Source organism: Cornus florida, unplaced genomic scaffold, assembly GCF_030987335.1.
Source record: "Cornus florida cultivar Cherokee Brave unplaced genomic scaffold, ASM3098733v1 CherokeeBrave_3.0.0_Hap2_Chr08, whole genome shotgun sequence".
Classification (NCBI taxonomy): domain Eukaryota; kingdom Viridiplantae; phylum Streptophyta; class Magnoliopsida; order Cornales; family Cornaceae; genus Cornus; species Cornus florida.
Window position 1 is genome coordinate 9,001,682 of NW_026775578.1, and position 15,536 is coordinate 9,017,217.

Consider the following 15,536-nt stretch of genomic DNA (forward strand, 5'->3'; position numbering starts at 1 on the left):
CAGTTTATTTAATCTGATTATAAACGAATTGGAGATTAAACAAGAACACTGCACATTTAATTTCCGTGTCAATTCAAGTCTATTAAATTAAGAAAATAGAATCAAATTTCTGATACTATTATCACATAAAAACGATGAAGCGAAACTCAATCTCACTTATTCCGTAAAATAATAATAATAAAATTAAAAAAAAAAAAAACCAGAAGCATCTTGAACCTGTATATATATAGTGGAGGCTAGAGTACCCCTAATCATGTCTATGGACTAATGGCTTTCCATCCACTATTTTTGCAGTGGCTTCCTCTATTTTTATTGTTGCTTCCAATTCTGTGTCTGTTCATTCTTAAGCCAAAAAACAGAGAGAAGCAAATACCTAATCTTCCTCCAAGCCCTCCACGTCTTCCCATCATAGGCAACCTTCACCAACTTGGGAAAGCCCCTCATCAATCTCTGTGGAAATTGTCCCAAAAATATGGCCCTATCATGCTCTTAAAACTTGGTCAAGTCCCAACTCTTGTCATCTCTTCCTCTGAAATGGCCAAAGAGGTCTTAAAAACTCATGATCATGAATGTTGCTCTAGGCCTCCCACGGAAAGCTTAAGGAGAATTTCTTACAATTTCTTAGACGTTGCCTTCTCTCCCTATAGTGATTACTGGAGAGAGATGCGTAAGCTTTGTGTCATAGAGCTTCTCAGTTCCAAAAGGGTGAGATCCTTCGAGTTCGTAAGGAAACAAGAAATGGCTCGTTTCATAAACTTCGTCTCCGAGGCTTCACCAAATGAGGTCAATCTCACCAAAAAGATGTTCTCTTTGGCGGATGCAATGGTATGTAGGATTGTTTGTGGTAGGACATATGAGGGGAAACAATTCGAATTTGGTTCGCTTGAAGACGCCATACACGAAGCCATGACCATGATGGCAAGTTTCTCTGCAGCAGATTCCTTTCCATATTTTGGATGGATTGTAGATGTTTTCACTGGATTTCATGCTAGGAGGGAGAAGTGCTTCCACAACTTCGATAAATTCTACCAAAGGATGGTTGACGAGCATCTTGATCCTGCCCGGCCAAAGCCTGAGCATGAAGATATCATTGATGTCCTGATTCGACTATTAAAGGATCAAACCATGGCTGGAGGTCTCACTAAAGATAGTATCAAGGCAGTACTTGTGGTAAGGAGCTAGCTAATATTGCTAAAATAGTAATATGTATGTAAGAAATATATATATATTCTCCGCATATTCCAATTCTATGCAGCCGAACATCTCGTCAAAGAATTTACCTCTTATTGATTTGGTTTGTCCATATTTCAGAACGTATTTCTTGCTGGAGTAGACACCAGTTCTATTACCGTTGTGTGGGCAATGACAGAGCTATCCAGAAACCCGCGAGTGATGAAGAAACTACAAGCTGAAATCAGAAATTGTGTTGGGAAGAAGGGAATAGTTGAAGAAAGCGACATTGAAAAGCTTGACTACTTGAAATTGGTGGTGAAAGAGACTCTGAGGCTACACCCTCCGGCTGTGCTGCTACTACCGCACGAAACAATGGTGCAGTGCAAGATTGGTGGCTACGATGTTTACCCGAAAACAAGGATCCAAGTGAATGCGTGGGCAATCCATAGAGACCCCCAAAATTGGAAGGAGCCTGAAGAGTTCATCCCAGAGAGGTTTGAGAATAGTTGCATTGATTTTAAAGGTCAGCATTTCGAGTTTTTGACATTTGGAGCTGGTAGAAGGATCTGCCCGGGCTTAGTAATGGCAACCACAACTGTAGAGTTTGTGCTTGCAAACCTTGTCTACCGCTTTGATTGGCAACTGCCCAGTGGGATGAAGATTGAAGATATTAGCTTGGAAGAGGAAGGCACTTTTACTGTCTATAGAAAATTGCCTCTTTGCCTCGTGCCCATCAAATATAACTTCCAGTAAGATAATGTTTACACTGTTTCATCGCAGTTATCAATCGGAGTGTGTGTGTTATGACTGATGCATATAAATAAGAATGGACTAGTTTCTTTTTATACTTTTAAACTTTTTTCTACCATCTCTTCCGGGTTTGTGTGTGTGTGTGTAGTGTGTTTGAGCTTTTTTTATTTTTATTTTCCGGGTAAATAAAATTTACGCCCTCTGACCCAAATTTTTTAGTGATAAGAGTGAAATTTGAAACCACATGCCCCCAAAAGGTCAAAAAAAAAAAAAAAAAAAAAAAAGGGCCAAAACAAAGAAACCGAAAAAACAAAGTAATGGACTAAAACAGTCTACTTGAAGTAGTGGTTCAGAGGAAACTGATGATACCAAACTTACATCTATCTCATAGCATTGAGTGAGAGATGGAGACAATTCCAAAATCCATGACTTATTGTGATAACCCGATTTTTTTTAAATTTTAATTTATTATTATTATTATTATTATTTTAATTTGTGTTAGGGGATGTGTAGTTATCATTTATGTGTTATATATATATATATATATATATATATATATATATATATATCATTTGATGGAATGAAAGGTTGGCAGCAAGGCACAGAGTCGAAAATTGAAAAGAAAGAAAAGTTGGTGAGTTTTGATATTTGTCCCATGTTTATATATGTATGTATTATATATATATATATATATATAGTGTAGCAAGGAGTGGTCTGCCGTAAAGAAGAAATTGTGGCCAAGGATTCTTTTTGCTCGGGCATGCAGGTGGCTGAGGTACTGATGGAGTCTTGTTATTAAGTGATGTATAGTATGTAAAGTAAAGATAAGGAAAATATGATAATGGCAGGGCCCACTGAGTCATTTGTTGGACCAAATTTCTTTGTGTTTCGATTTCCTTCACGTGGGCTGGAATGGGCTGATGTTGTAGTTGTTGGGTGATGTATATAGAATGATAAGAAAAGAAAGTAATGGGGTTGACGTGGGTGAGTCGGTGCATTTGCCTATAAATTGAGTTTGTTGTGTGCATTGCTAAGTAAGAAAGACGAGACACACAAATTAGAGAAGTTTGAGAGAGAAAAATAGAGTGAAGTTAGATAGAGAGTTTGAGGAAAGATAGAGGAACCGAGAGTTGTAGAGGAGGTCGGAGCGAGAGGTTTTTGATGATTCACGGAAGAAAATACTGATGGAGTCGGTGCATTTGTCTGTATATGTTTATTTTGTAAAGCTGTTTTATTAAACTTTCATGAAATTCTTGTTATGGTTTTTCCTACTGGGACTTTTGTCTCACCCCCCTCCAGTTTCAGGTATCGAAGATGAACGGGAATTGTTAGATTCGGGTTTAAGCTGAAGAGTAGGCGTTGCAGGATTTTATTTTATTTTATTTGGAGAATTTTTTGTACATTTGAAGAAATTGACTTTATATAAAAAAAGGGCATTTTTTTTGTGATCATGGTGTATTTTGAGTTGAATAAATTGAGGAATTTATTAAAAAATTCTGGGTTTTGACTAGGTACTGGAATAGAAATTTTGTTTTTTATTACACATCTTTTTCTTTCCAAGTCTACACTCGCTTCAAGTGCAGCAAGAAAATTTAAGTTTATTAAGATTGACGGTTCAAATTTTTTACTAAATCATAGAAGGCTTAATCATGATATTCATAGGAACAATTCAACTCAAAATTTTTTTTTTTTTTAAAGGCAAGAATGTTAGGAGTTAGTAATGAATTGTGTTAGAAGGGAGAGGTAAGGTGCAAAGTTCAAACACAACCCATTCATTTGAATAACACGACATTTGTAATTCAAATCAAACTTGTAAAAAGTAATTTTTCACGTTAGTGTGGTTATATCTTTTGTGGTGCTTTCAATGATGTCTAAGAAAGCAATGACCTATGTTTGTGTACAAAAAAACACGACTATTTGAAGATGAGATTTTTTATATGGCATAACAAAAGAGTATAATATGTACTGTACCACAGTGGTCTAAGTAAGCAGTAGAGTTTGTTGTGCTTGTCAATCTTCTCTACTGCAGCCAATTGGGATGAAGATTGAAGATATTACAGTAGCTTGGGAGAGGAAGTAACTTTAACTGTACGTCTTTAAGAAGTTACCTCTTTACCTTGTGCCCATCAAGCATAATTGGCAGGAGTAACGTAATGATTAGAAAGTGTCATCACCTATGTTTTGATATTTATCTGTTATTTTGTTGATATAAATAAGAATTAATCAGTGGTTTAGTTACTGTATCAATTCGATTCGAGACTACTACGAGGTAAACAAGGTTGACATTTTTATCTTGCTCATCCCAATTTCCGTAGGAGGTGTTTCTGTGCATTGAGTTGAGTGAGGAGATGAGAAATGGAAAGGTGTAGGAGTGGAAAATATGAGTAGAGAAAGAGTGGTGGTGGTTCGTCACATGTCAATCATAAAATTTCCAAAATTTTGAGAGATTTAATGGAACTTTTAAACATAAGACCGTTATGTAAGTGTGTTTAATCCAAGTACAGAAAAATAATTGGATTTTGTGGGTTCTGGCACTTCCATTTTCACTAACACCCTTCACTGCTTTAGATTTTTATTAATCTTAGTTTTGTTTTGGAAAGTTTTATATCTAGTGCTTTTTTTTAATTTATTAGTGATTCTTTGTTCTGACCTAAAATAATAAAATAATAATAATAAATCACTCTTATCTACAAAACAACATAGGCTTTGACATTTTATTCTATTGTCACGCCCCGTCTATGGAGGTTACGCCATGCAGGTGACACGGAGCGCTGAGTAGGACGTTGCATGGCAAGTGGAATTTCTAGAGTCTTTCGGAGTTGTCTAGAGTTGTGTGGAAGATTCTAGATATGTGTAGTATATTCTAGAGTTCTCCAGAATTGTGTGGAGTAGTATGGAGAGTTCTAGAATGTTATAGATACTAGTAGATAAGTATGGATGTCACGCCCCGATAGTTCCAATAAAATCCTCCATTTATTCATATACAAATACATCAAAATACACCCAGAATCATAAAAATTACCCCCTCTTTTATACAAAGTTAATTTCCTCAAATACACAAAAAAATCTCCAAATAAAAAAAATAAATTCCTGTAACGCCAACTCTTCAACCTAAGCCCGAATCTAGCAATCTTTGTTCGTCCTTGGTACCTGAAACTGGAGGGTGGTGAGACAACAGTCCCAGTAGGAAAAACCATAACAAGAATCTCATGGAGGTTTAATAAAACAGTTTCACAACATAAACATATACAAGTGAGTATAAACAAAATAAATATGCATTTAATCAAAACATTTCATAAAACATTTAATCAAAACCTCCCCATGTCATTCAAGGTATAGAGAACCCTACACTGAGAAAGAATTCCTGCACTGGATCATCAAGCCACCAAGTTTCCGACCTCCCTCTGTAACTCTCGGCCCTCTCTGTTTTTCCTTAAACTTACTCTCTGTTTTTCCCTCCAATTTTTCTTTCTTCTTTTGCATACAAACCAAATCATAAACACCCAATATATAAGCAATCCACCGACCTCAAACCAGCTAACAGAACCACGTGCACGATTCAAAGCTAAAAGAAAATTGCCCGAGTCAAAAAGTAGTCTGCCAAATCTTATAATTACTTTTTAATACAAATTCTTCACTCCATCAGAACCCACGTGAAGGAAAGGAAATCAGATAGCAATCAGTGGGCCCCGCGACTACATAATTACAATTGCTCTTCACCTCCTTTCTTCTCAGCCGTCCACTTACCTCCTTATCCCTTCAAATACAAATTATATATATGTGAATAATATAAAAAGATGCAACAAAAAAAAAAAAAAACAAAACTCTTTCTCAAGTGGGACCACATAATCATTACAACTTTTCCATCTTTCCTTGTCTTCTTTTCACCAGTTCTTCCAGAAGCTTCTCATTTCCATCATAATACACAATATAAATATACATATGACTTAGTCAAAAGCAAAAAGGCTAAAGTCATCCTTATATCACCAAACCAAAATCACCTTTCCATTCGGCAGCTCCCCTTTATCTATATATATATAAATAACAAAACCAAACCACCCATTAAAATCATTAAGTGAGTAAAATCAAATCATAAAATAAATTAAAATAAAATCCTAAAAAATTTCGAGTTATCACAATCTCCACCACTTAAAAAGAATTTCGTCCTCAAAATTCAAATTCAACAGTCTACGTAAGCCCGAAAACACCAATAATCACAAAACCAAATCCACAAATCCTTACCCCAGGCGATGTGAAATACAGTGATATGTAGGACGTTGTGGTAGCTGACAGTGCTAGTCACCCGCCCACACACTCCGTAATCGTTGTGGTAGCTAGTCGATGCGTCACCCGCCCACTAGAAAAAACAAACACTAACAAATCTGGGCTACCTGCCCAACCACACTAACCAACCATCTCAGTAGCTGCCGGTGAACGCCATCCGCCCACACACACCCGGCTACGAGTGGTAGCTCACCAGTGCTACACACTCGCCCACTCACACCCGTCTACATCATCACTACACTCACACTTCCGGTTGGGTACAAGCTCTGATACCATTTTGTCACGCCCCGATAGTTCCAATAAAATCCTCCATTTATTCATATACAAATACATCAAAATACACCCAGGATCATAAAAATTACTCCCTCTTTTACACAAAGTTAATTTCCTCAAATACACAAAAAAATCTCCAAATAAAAAAAATAAATTCCTGCAACGCCAACTCTTCAACCTAAGTCCGAATCTAGCAATCCCCGTTCGTCCTTGGTACCTGAAACTGGAGGGTGGTGAGACAAAAGTCCCAATAGGAAAAACCATAACAAGAATCTCATGGAGGTTTAATAAAACAGTTTCACAACATAAACATATACAAGTGAGTATAAACAAAATAAATATGCATTTAATCAAAACATTTCATAAAATATTTAATCAAAACCTCCCCATGTCATTCAAGGTATAGAGAACCCTACACTGAAAAAGAATTCCTGCACTGGATCATCAAGCCACCAAGTTTCCAGCCTCCCTCTGCAACTCTCGGCCCTCTCTGTTTTTCCTTAAACTCACTCTCTGTTTTTCCCTCCAATTTTTCTTTCTGCTTTTGCATACAAACCAAATCATAAACACCCAATATATAAGCAATCCACCGACCTCAAACCAGCTAACAGAACTACGTGCACAATTCAAAGCTAAAAGAAAATTGCCCAAGTCAAAAAGTAGTCTGCCAAATCTTATAATTACTTTTTAATACAAATTCTTCACTCCATCAGAACCCACGTGAAGGAAAGGAAATCAAAGAGCAATCAGTGGGCCCCGCGACTACATAATTACAATTGCCCTTCACCTCCTTTCTTCTCAGCCGTCCACTTGCCTCCTTATCCCTTCAAATACAAATTATATATATCTGAATAATATAAAAAGAGGCAACAAAAAAAAAAAAAAAAAACAAAGCTCTTTCTCAAGTGGGACTACATAATCATTACACCTTTTCCATCTTTCCTTGTCTTCTTTTCACCAGTTCTTCCAGAAGCTTCTCATTTCCATCATAATACACAATATAAATATATATATGACTTGGTCAAAAGCAAAAAAGCTAAAGTCATCCTTATATCACCAAACCAAAATCACCTTTCCATTCGACAGCTCCCCTTTATCTATATATATATAAATAACAAAACCAAACCACCCATTAAAATCATTAAGTGAGTAAAATCAAATCATAAAATAAATTAAAATAAAATCCTAAAAAATTTCAAGTTATCACAATGGAAATGTGAAGAAGGTGGGAGAAGATTCTAGAGAATTGATCTCCATCGTTGGTTAAAATGCATCCTAGCCAGCCATTAGGAATAGGGATGCCTATAAATAGGAGTAGGACTTCATTTTGTAGCCAACAAGTCCTAGAGTGAGTCTTGAGAGCCTTGTAGAGAGCTTGAGTGCTAGCCTTGTACAAAGCATTCTTTGAAGTAATAGAAGTGTTCTTTCCTTGCCAACTTAAGTGCCTTAGTGTGTGTGAGTGTGCAAGCCAAGTAAGGAGAGGGCGAGGGCCACTACAACACTAGTAAGCGCACGAGGGGAGTGTGTTGGCTAAGGTATGCACGGGAGTTAGGCTGACCAAGTACTTGCGAGAGTGGAAGCAACGTCTTGGTGCTGCACGAAAGCAGCTAGAGTGGTGCTGAAACTCTAAGCTCGTGACAGTTGGTATCAGAGCAGGTTCGTCAAGGGAGCTTTGTTAGAGTAGACATGGCTAGCGGAGGAGACCACCAAGTCCACGTCTTGGAGCAGAGCTTGGAGGAGAAGCTTGTCATACACTTGGTCTACACGGAGACCAAGTTTAACAGGCTCGAGAGAAGGATGGTAGAACTCTATGAGCTGATTGATGGCATCGCCAACAAGGCATAAGAGAAAGAAAAGGGACTTACATGATTGGGTAGACGACTTGTGCATGGAGATTGCCGAGTGCAAGAAGAAGTTCTCCCAGGCGCGCAAGGTCGTGGTGAAGCCAAGGAAGAAGAAGGCGCCGAAGCGCAAGGAGTACGATGGGGTAAGGAATGCACGCCAGATTGACAACTTCTTCTGGCACATGGAGCGGTACTTCGAGTGCATGGAGATCGAGGATGATGAGGAGAAGGTGCAGATAGGCACTATGTACCTCATGGACACTGCTGCTCTATGGTGGAGGCAGCGCTTCACCGGTAGAGGCGCAAGAACGGTTGACACATGGGAAGAGTTCAAGAGGCAGCTCAAGAGACAGTTCTACCCTGAGTGCGTCGAGGACCTCGCCATAATCAACCTAAGACGCCTGAAGCAGAAGGGTAGCATAAGGGAGTATGTGAAGGAGTACTCCAACTTGATGCTAGAGATCCCAGAGATGCCGGAGCGGCAACGCGTGTGTTTGTTCATTGATGGGTTGCAGTCTTGGATAGCCACAGAACTGAGAAGGAGGGAGCCTAGAGACTTGGTATTCGCAATGGCTATAGTAGAGTGCCTTGAAGACTTTAGGCGCGATGACAAAAGGGCCACGTCTCCCAGGAGGGACCATGGCAAAAGTGGGTGAGACCGGCGCTTCAAAAAAGGGGGCTCGCCCAAGTCCAGTGATGATGAACACAGCGATGAAGAGAAACGCCAACGCGATGATAAGGGCAAAGACCATGGAGAGAGGTCTAAGGCTAGTGGCAAAGGGGAGCGCTGCGATAAGGGCAAGTGGGAGCCGAAGTGCTACTTGTGCGAAGGGCCGCACGTATTACAACACTGCCCCAAAAAGAAGACCATGAACGCCCTTGTGAAGGATAAGGGCAAGGGCAAGGTGGACGATGCGGGCAATGACGAAGACAGGTGCATGGGGGCTATACAGATGCTAAGTAGCATAACGCATGACACCAAGAAGAAGGGCAAGGCGAAGAAGGTAGCCTTGGTGCGTTATGTGGATGCGCAGATTGGTGGCAAAGTAGTGTAAGCGTTGGTGGACACGGGTGCCACACACAACTTCATTACCCCAAAGGAGGCGCAACGACTTGGCTTGGAGATGCGCAAGACGGAGGGTTGGATCAAAGCCGTCAACTCTGAGGAGGCACGCGTGAGCAGAGTGTGCAAGGAGGTGAAGCTATGCATGCAAGGGTGGAATGGCAAGGCTGACTTCCAGGTTACGGAGATGGACGACCACGACATGGTGCTGGGGCTGGAATTTATGGACAGGAACAACACCGCGCCACTACCATGCCTTGGTGCGTTGATGATACTTGGAGGTGAAAAAGGCAAGGCCGCATGCATAGTGCCGCTCATGGGCAGGAAGAAGAGTTCAAAGGTGGCAGTCAACATGATGGAGCTCGTGAGGACCTCACATCTCCCGAAGGGGGCGCGTACGTTTGGGCCAAGGACATATGCGCAAGTGCTGATAACCTGCGAGAGGCTGGGTCAGCTGAAGAAATCGTTACGAGGTTGTCATGGAAATGGGTGGGGGAGAATGTCACGCCCCTCCAATGGAGGTTACGCCAAGCAGGCGACACGCAGGCGCTGAGTAGGACGCTGCATGGCAACTGCATGACATGTGGAGTTTCTAGAGTCTTTCGGAGTTGTCTAGAGTTGTGTGGAAGATTCTAGATATGTGTAGTATATTCTAGAATTCTCCAGAATTGTGTGGAGTAGTATGGAGAGTTCTAGAATGTTGTAGATAAGTATGGAAGTGTGAAGAAGGTGGGAAAAGATTCTAGAGAATCGATCTCCACCGTTGGTTAAAATGCATCCTAACCAGCCATTAGGGATGGGGATGCCTATAAATAGGAGTAGGACTTTATTTTGTAGCCAACAAGTTCTAGAGTGAGTCTTGAGAGCCTTGTAGAGAGCTTGAGTGCTAGCCTTGTACAAAGCATTCTTTGAAATAATAAAAGTGTTCTTTCCTTACCAACTTAAGTGCCTTAGTGTGTGAGTGTGCAAGCCAAGTAAGGAGAGGGTGAGGACCACTGCAACACTAGTAAGCGCACGAGGGGAGTGTGTTGAATAAGGTGTGCACGGGAGTTAGGCTGACCAAGTACTTGCGAGAGTAGAAACAACGTCTTGGTGCCGCACGGGAGCAGCTAGAGTGATGCTGAAACTCTAAGCCCGTGACACTATGCTTCGCATGTCTTTGTCGATCGGTCCCTTTCAATCCACGTTCTCTCTCCACTGTCTCTCTCTTCAATATCTCACAATAAATCTAACCCCTTAGGATTTCTTAATTCTTGACATCTATTTCTATCCGTTGATTCTTGGGTCTAACGGAATGACTATTTACCCCATCTATGATGTTGTTGATTTGTTTAAGTAGCATTATTTTATTTTTTATTTTTTTCCTGACAACCGAGCCAAAAGACTCAAAAACAACAGCAACCCAACCACCTAAACTAACCTGCATCATTCATCCGCCAAAGCAATGCCTAGAATTGAATATGGAATCGGCGATAAAAAATGATCCGCCTGGAACAAATGTAAGGAGAGCTTAGCCAAAGCATGAGCAACCTTATTATCCGATCGACGAACATGAGACAAATAAACCAACTAAAAATCTTGCAAATCTTGTCGAATATCAAAACAAAAGCATCATTTAGCACCCCCTCAACAATAGTTTTAGCATCAGATTCATTTGAGTGGCAGTGATGCAGGTCGAATTGGTCGTTTAGTCCTCCCCAAAGCCTGTGCTGAAGTAAGTTTTATTTTTTCCTATTGCTTCTTCCCCCCTAGTAACTTTTAATTTTCTTTTGAAGTAAGTTTGTTTAAATTACTTTTAAAATTTTAATTTTCCTTTTTTCTGGATGCAAATCACTACTTATAATAGAAATGGAAGTTGTGATCTCATTTTTGTATATTTTGAGAGTTATTTTATGTTTTGCCTCTAATGATACTGTAGGTGTCACTTATCAGACGTTGAGGTGGCACATTGACAAGTCAAAACAACCCTAGCCAAACCTTCCGTGGCAAGTTGAAAAGTCAAAAACCTTGAAAGATCAAATCTTGAGCACTTTAAGCCCTGGCATCGCTCCAGGCCCTCAAGCCTCGAAATCTCGAGCACTTTAAGCCCTGGTATCGCTCCAGGCCCTCAAGCCTCGAAAGATTAAATCTCGAGCACTTTAAGCCCTGGTATCGCTTCAGGCCCTCAAGTCTCGAAAGATCAAATCTCGAGTACTTTAATCCCTGGCATCGCTCCAGGCCCTCAAGCCTCGAAAGATCAAATCTCGAGCACTCTAAGCCTTGGCATCGCTCCAGGCCCTCAAGCCTCGAAAGATCAAATCTCGAGCACTCTAAGCCCTGGCATCGCTCCAGGCCCTCAAGCCTCGAAAGATCAAATCTCGAGCACTCTAAGCCCTGGCATCACTCCAGGCCCTCAAGCCTCGAAAGATTAAATCTCGAACACTCTAAATCTCGAACACTCTAAGCCCTGGCATCGTTCCATGCCCTCAAGCCTCGAAAGATCAAATCTCGAGCACTCTAAGCCCTGGCATCGCTCCAGGCCCAGTAAGCCTCAAGAAGTTGATCTTCGAGCATTCCAAATCCTGGTGTTACTCCAGACGATACTGTCCTAAAAGATCGGAGCTCTTTAGTATGAGATGAGGTAGGATCTTTGTGTTATAGGAGTCCATGTTTGGGAAACTTAGGAGGATCCTGGATTGGCGGTTGAAAAGTTAAGAAGTGCCTTCGTTCTCGGTAAGGCCCAATTAACAAGATAATGGGATTATACACGTTGTGACAGCAAACCTTAAAATCACAATTAATGCTGTGTTAGGCTTGACCAACCGACGGCCAAGCAATATTTAATGCCCCTGATTAAGGGAGAAGTGACATGACAACATGGGACAAGGCTCGAGGAAAGGATTAGACCCTTCATCCCCTTAAGTCTTCAGGATTATTCACGTAATCCGGATTGGGGGTGATGCATGCGAGGAACCTTGCATAGAGGGGACCATTGGATAATGACTAATGGAATCTTGATCTATAAATGGCACTGTCCTATGAAGAAAGGAGCAACTCTCCCGAACTAAAGAAAAGCTGTCACATTGTATACTCGCCCTACCACTATCTGGATCTGGTTAATTGGTCTTCTTCTCCTCCTCCTACACTAAGCATCTCCTCTGTTTTCCTTCGTATTTGTATTCCTGATATATCTTTTTATTATTATTTTATTACTTAGCAAAAAAGAATCCCTACATTTTGGCGACTCCGCTAGGGATATCAGTGCAAGCAGATGGAATCACTGGATATGCCGACTCACCACTCAGAGCCCTCTGTTGGGGGTGGTGGTGGCGTTCCTTTTCAATCCCAGGCACTGTCACATGCTTCCAATGCCCGTGCACCACATGTCACAATGCCGGAAAGTTCAGCTGCCCCCTCTGTTCATGAGGAGTTGTTGCAGTCCAACCGTGATCTTAACGACCGCCTTGATAGGTTGGAAGCCTTGATCATGCAGAGTGCACGAGCCAGAACTGTTTCTCCCACTAGGGTGGCCCTTCCTAAGCATGACTAGCTAGGCAGTTCGTCTACTCACGTGCCACAGCTATAGTATCCGCCGACGCAAGCCCAAGCAGCCCTAAAACCCGCCCCAGTTCAACCAGTTCCGTCGGCAAACCCCTCCCCGGAATATGTCACTGAATCCATGCTACATAATTTTTCATGAAGCATGCCCCATCGACTGCACGTGCGTTAGTTTTGCGTATGGAGCCTCCGTACCCAAAAAGCCTGGCTCAGACACCGTACCCACAGGGGTACATCATCCCAAAGTTTCCCAAGTATGATGGCGTCAAAGGGGATACCGATGAGCACTTGCAAAGATTCGTGGAATCTCTAGGCCAGCATAGCCATGACAAAATCTTACGCCTGCGAGAATTCTCCAAGTCTCTCACCGGGCTCGCGTACAGATGGTTTCGGAGTCTCGAGCTAGACTCGATCACCACTTGGCAACAACTTTCCCAGAAGTTTAACGACAAGTTTAGTCAAGCCATCGAGAGGGTCACCACTCTCTCTCACCAAAGAAACGCAAGAATCTCATGAGAAGCCCCTCAAGTTCATTTCTCGTTTCCAGACCCGTGCGAGGGAATGCTTCGAGGGTAGTAGTGAAATGGATCTGGTTGATATTTGTATACAAGGCATGACTAAGACCTATAGGATTCACTAGGTCAATCTGGGTCTCAACAGCTTCAGTGATCTCACCACGGCTGTATGAAACATTTGTAAAGATCTTGCACCTCCCAAGGCAGAGGTCGCTAGACAGGTCACTCGCAAAGACACGCCGGTTGCTCCTCGCAATGACAGGGCCAAAAAACGTCGCGAGACAGATGTTAGCGCTAAGGGATCTCGAGCTGAGCGAACAAATGAGCCTCCCCCATTCCCGGTATGTATGGAAGAAGTTGCCAGTACTCTCGAACAATGGGTCAAGCATGGTGTAGTCGTGCTACCCGTCCCTCACAAAGAGCCGACCGCGCAAGATCATGCGAGTCCAAACTTCTGTATCTTCCACCAAGCCACTTCACACCCAACAAGCGCATACAGGACTTTCAGGCAAATTTTTCAGCAATGGCTCAAGCGTGGTGATCTCGAGTTGACTGCGCCAAAGGATGTGTGGCGCAATCCATACCCCCGTTATCGCGGTGTGGTTGTGGTCACGTATTATGACGAGCTGGAAGAAACCAACCCCACGCAATCAAAGGTTTAAGCACAATACGGCGAAGAAGAGTGCTGTGCAGCCGCTTCGTCAAGTCAACCCTCCTCTCACCAGGCTCCATTGACCATTTCTTTCTCTGAATCTGACAAAAGGGTATTTACCCCTCAGAATCGTCCACTCTATGTCATTGCGCAACTTAATGGTAGGGAGTTCCAACGCGCTTTTCTCGATAATAGGTCTTCCATCAACATCATGCCATGGGCCACCTTTCAGAAAGCTGGTTTGCCCCAAGATCGCTTTGTCAGAGAGGCCATTGAGGTCTATGGTTTTGGTAATGAATCCCACTAGACCCTCGGCTATGTAAATGTTGATCTTGCGATTGGTAGATTTCAAGCTCCCACTAAAGTCCATGTTATCAAAACTGATACATCCTATCATGTACTCCTCGGGCGGGCATGGATGCACCGTTTCGGCATTGTAGCTTCTACCTACCATCAATGTTTTAAAGTTATCTTGGGTAATAAGGTCGTCATGGTTCCATGTTCTGATAAGCCTTTTGCCAAACACGAGGCACACTTTACTGAGGTTTTTTTCTTTGACGAGTTAGATGATGAAGATGAAGAAGCAGAGACGTACATAATTCGTACTCCGCTACCCAAGTGGGAGGAGGTACAGCAGGGCATTTTTTACCCTCCACAGCCATATGTTCCTCGTCGCGGTGCAGAAGCTGCTACCCCGCAGTAGTGCAAATGAGTAAAATTGCCGGATGGGTGATATGTCTATCCTTATGACAGTGCGCGGGCTCCGCCTTGGCGAGCCCAGTTGTTGAACCCACGAGTGTAAAGGAGGAGCCACTGCAATTGCCAGATCTTGAGGAAGTCAATCTTGCCCCTGCAGGACGAGAACCATGGGCAACTTTCGTCTCCTCGTAATTAGACCCATCGTTATGCGATGGCCTTATTTGCCTCCTGAAGGAATTCTCGGACGTCTTCGCATGGACCTATAGTGAGATGCCAGGACTTGATCCCCAGCTCGTGACACATCATCTCAACACCATCCCAGGCTCGCGCCCTGTCAAACAAGCACCTCGCGTCTATAGACCTGAACTCGAGCTTCAGATTAAGACAGAGGTCAAAAATTTGCTCCTTGCAGGATTCATTAGGCCAATCTTACATCCCACTTGGCTGGCAAATATTGTTCCTATCAAGAAGGAGAACGGACAAATTCGGATCTGCGTTGATTTTTGCGATCTCAACAAGGCATGCCCAAAGGATGATTTCTCTCTTCCTATCATTGACACGCTGGTTGATGCAACGACTGGGCATTCACTTTTTTCCTTCATGGATGGGTACAGCGGCTACAATCAGATACGGATGCCCGAAGGAGATGCCCACAAGACTGTGTTCTGGACACCACTTCGCAATTTCCATTACACTGTCATGCCCTTCGGGTTAAAGAATGCTGGAGCCACATATCAAAGAGCCAT

The 15,536-nt window shown here is 42.2% G+C and overlaps 1 protein-coding gene across 1 annotated transcript; it reads left to right on the forward strand.

The window, feature by feature from the left end:
- Window positions 1-270: 270 nt before the first annotated feature.
- On the forward strand, window positions 271-2,020 carry LOC132269256 (cytochrome P450 71B10-like). Its single transcript, XM_059770390.1, has 2 exons — window positions 271-1,170; window positions 1,312-2,020. Exons 1-2 carry the CDS (start codon window positions 484-486, stop codon window positions 1,924-1,926), a joined length of 1,302 nt encoding a protein of 433 aa, XP_059626373.1. The 5' UTR covers window positions 271-483; the 3' UTR covers window positions 1,927-2,020.
- The last annotated feature ends 13,516 nt before the right edge of the window (window positions 2,021-15,536 follow it).

What these genes read in the sequence shown, in the direction of transcription:
- LOC132269256 (XM_059770390.1), top strand. Translation starts at nt 484, where the DNA reads ATGCTCTTAAAACTTGGTCAAGTCCCAACTCTTGTCATCTCTTCCTCT. An exon ending in GTATCAAGGCAGTACTTGTG is followed by an intron (nt 1,171 to 1,311) that starts GTAAGGAGCTAG and finishes TCCATATTTCAG; the next exon opens with AACGTATTTCTTGCTGGAGT.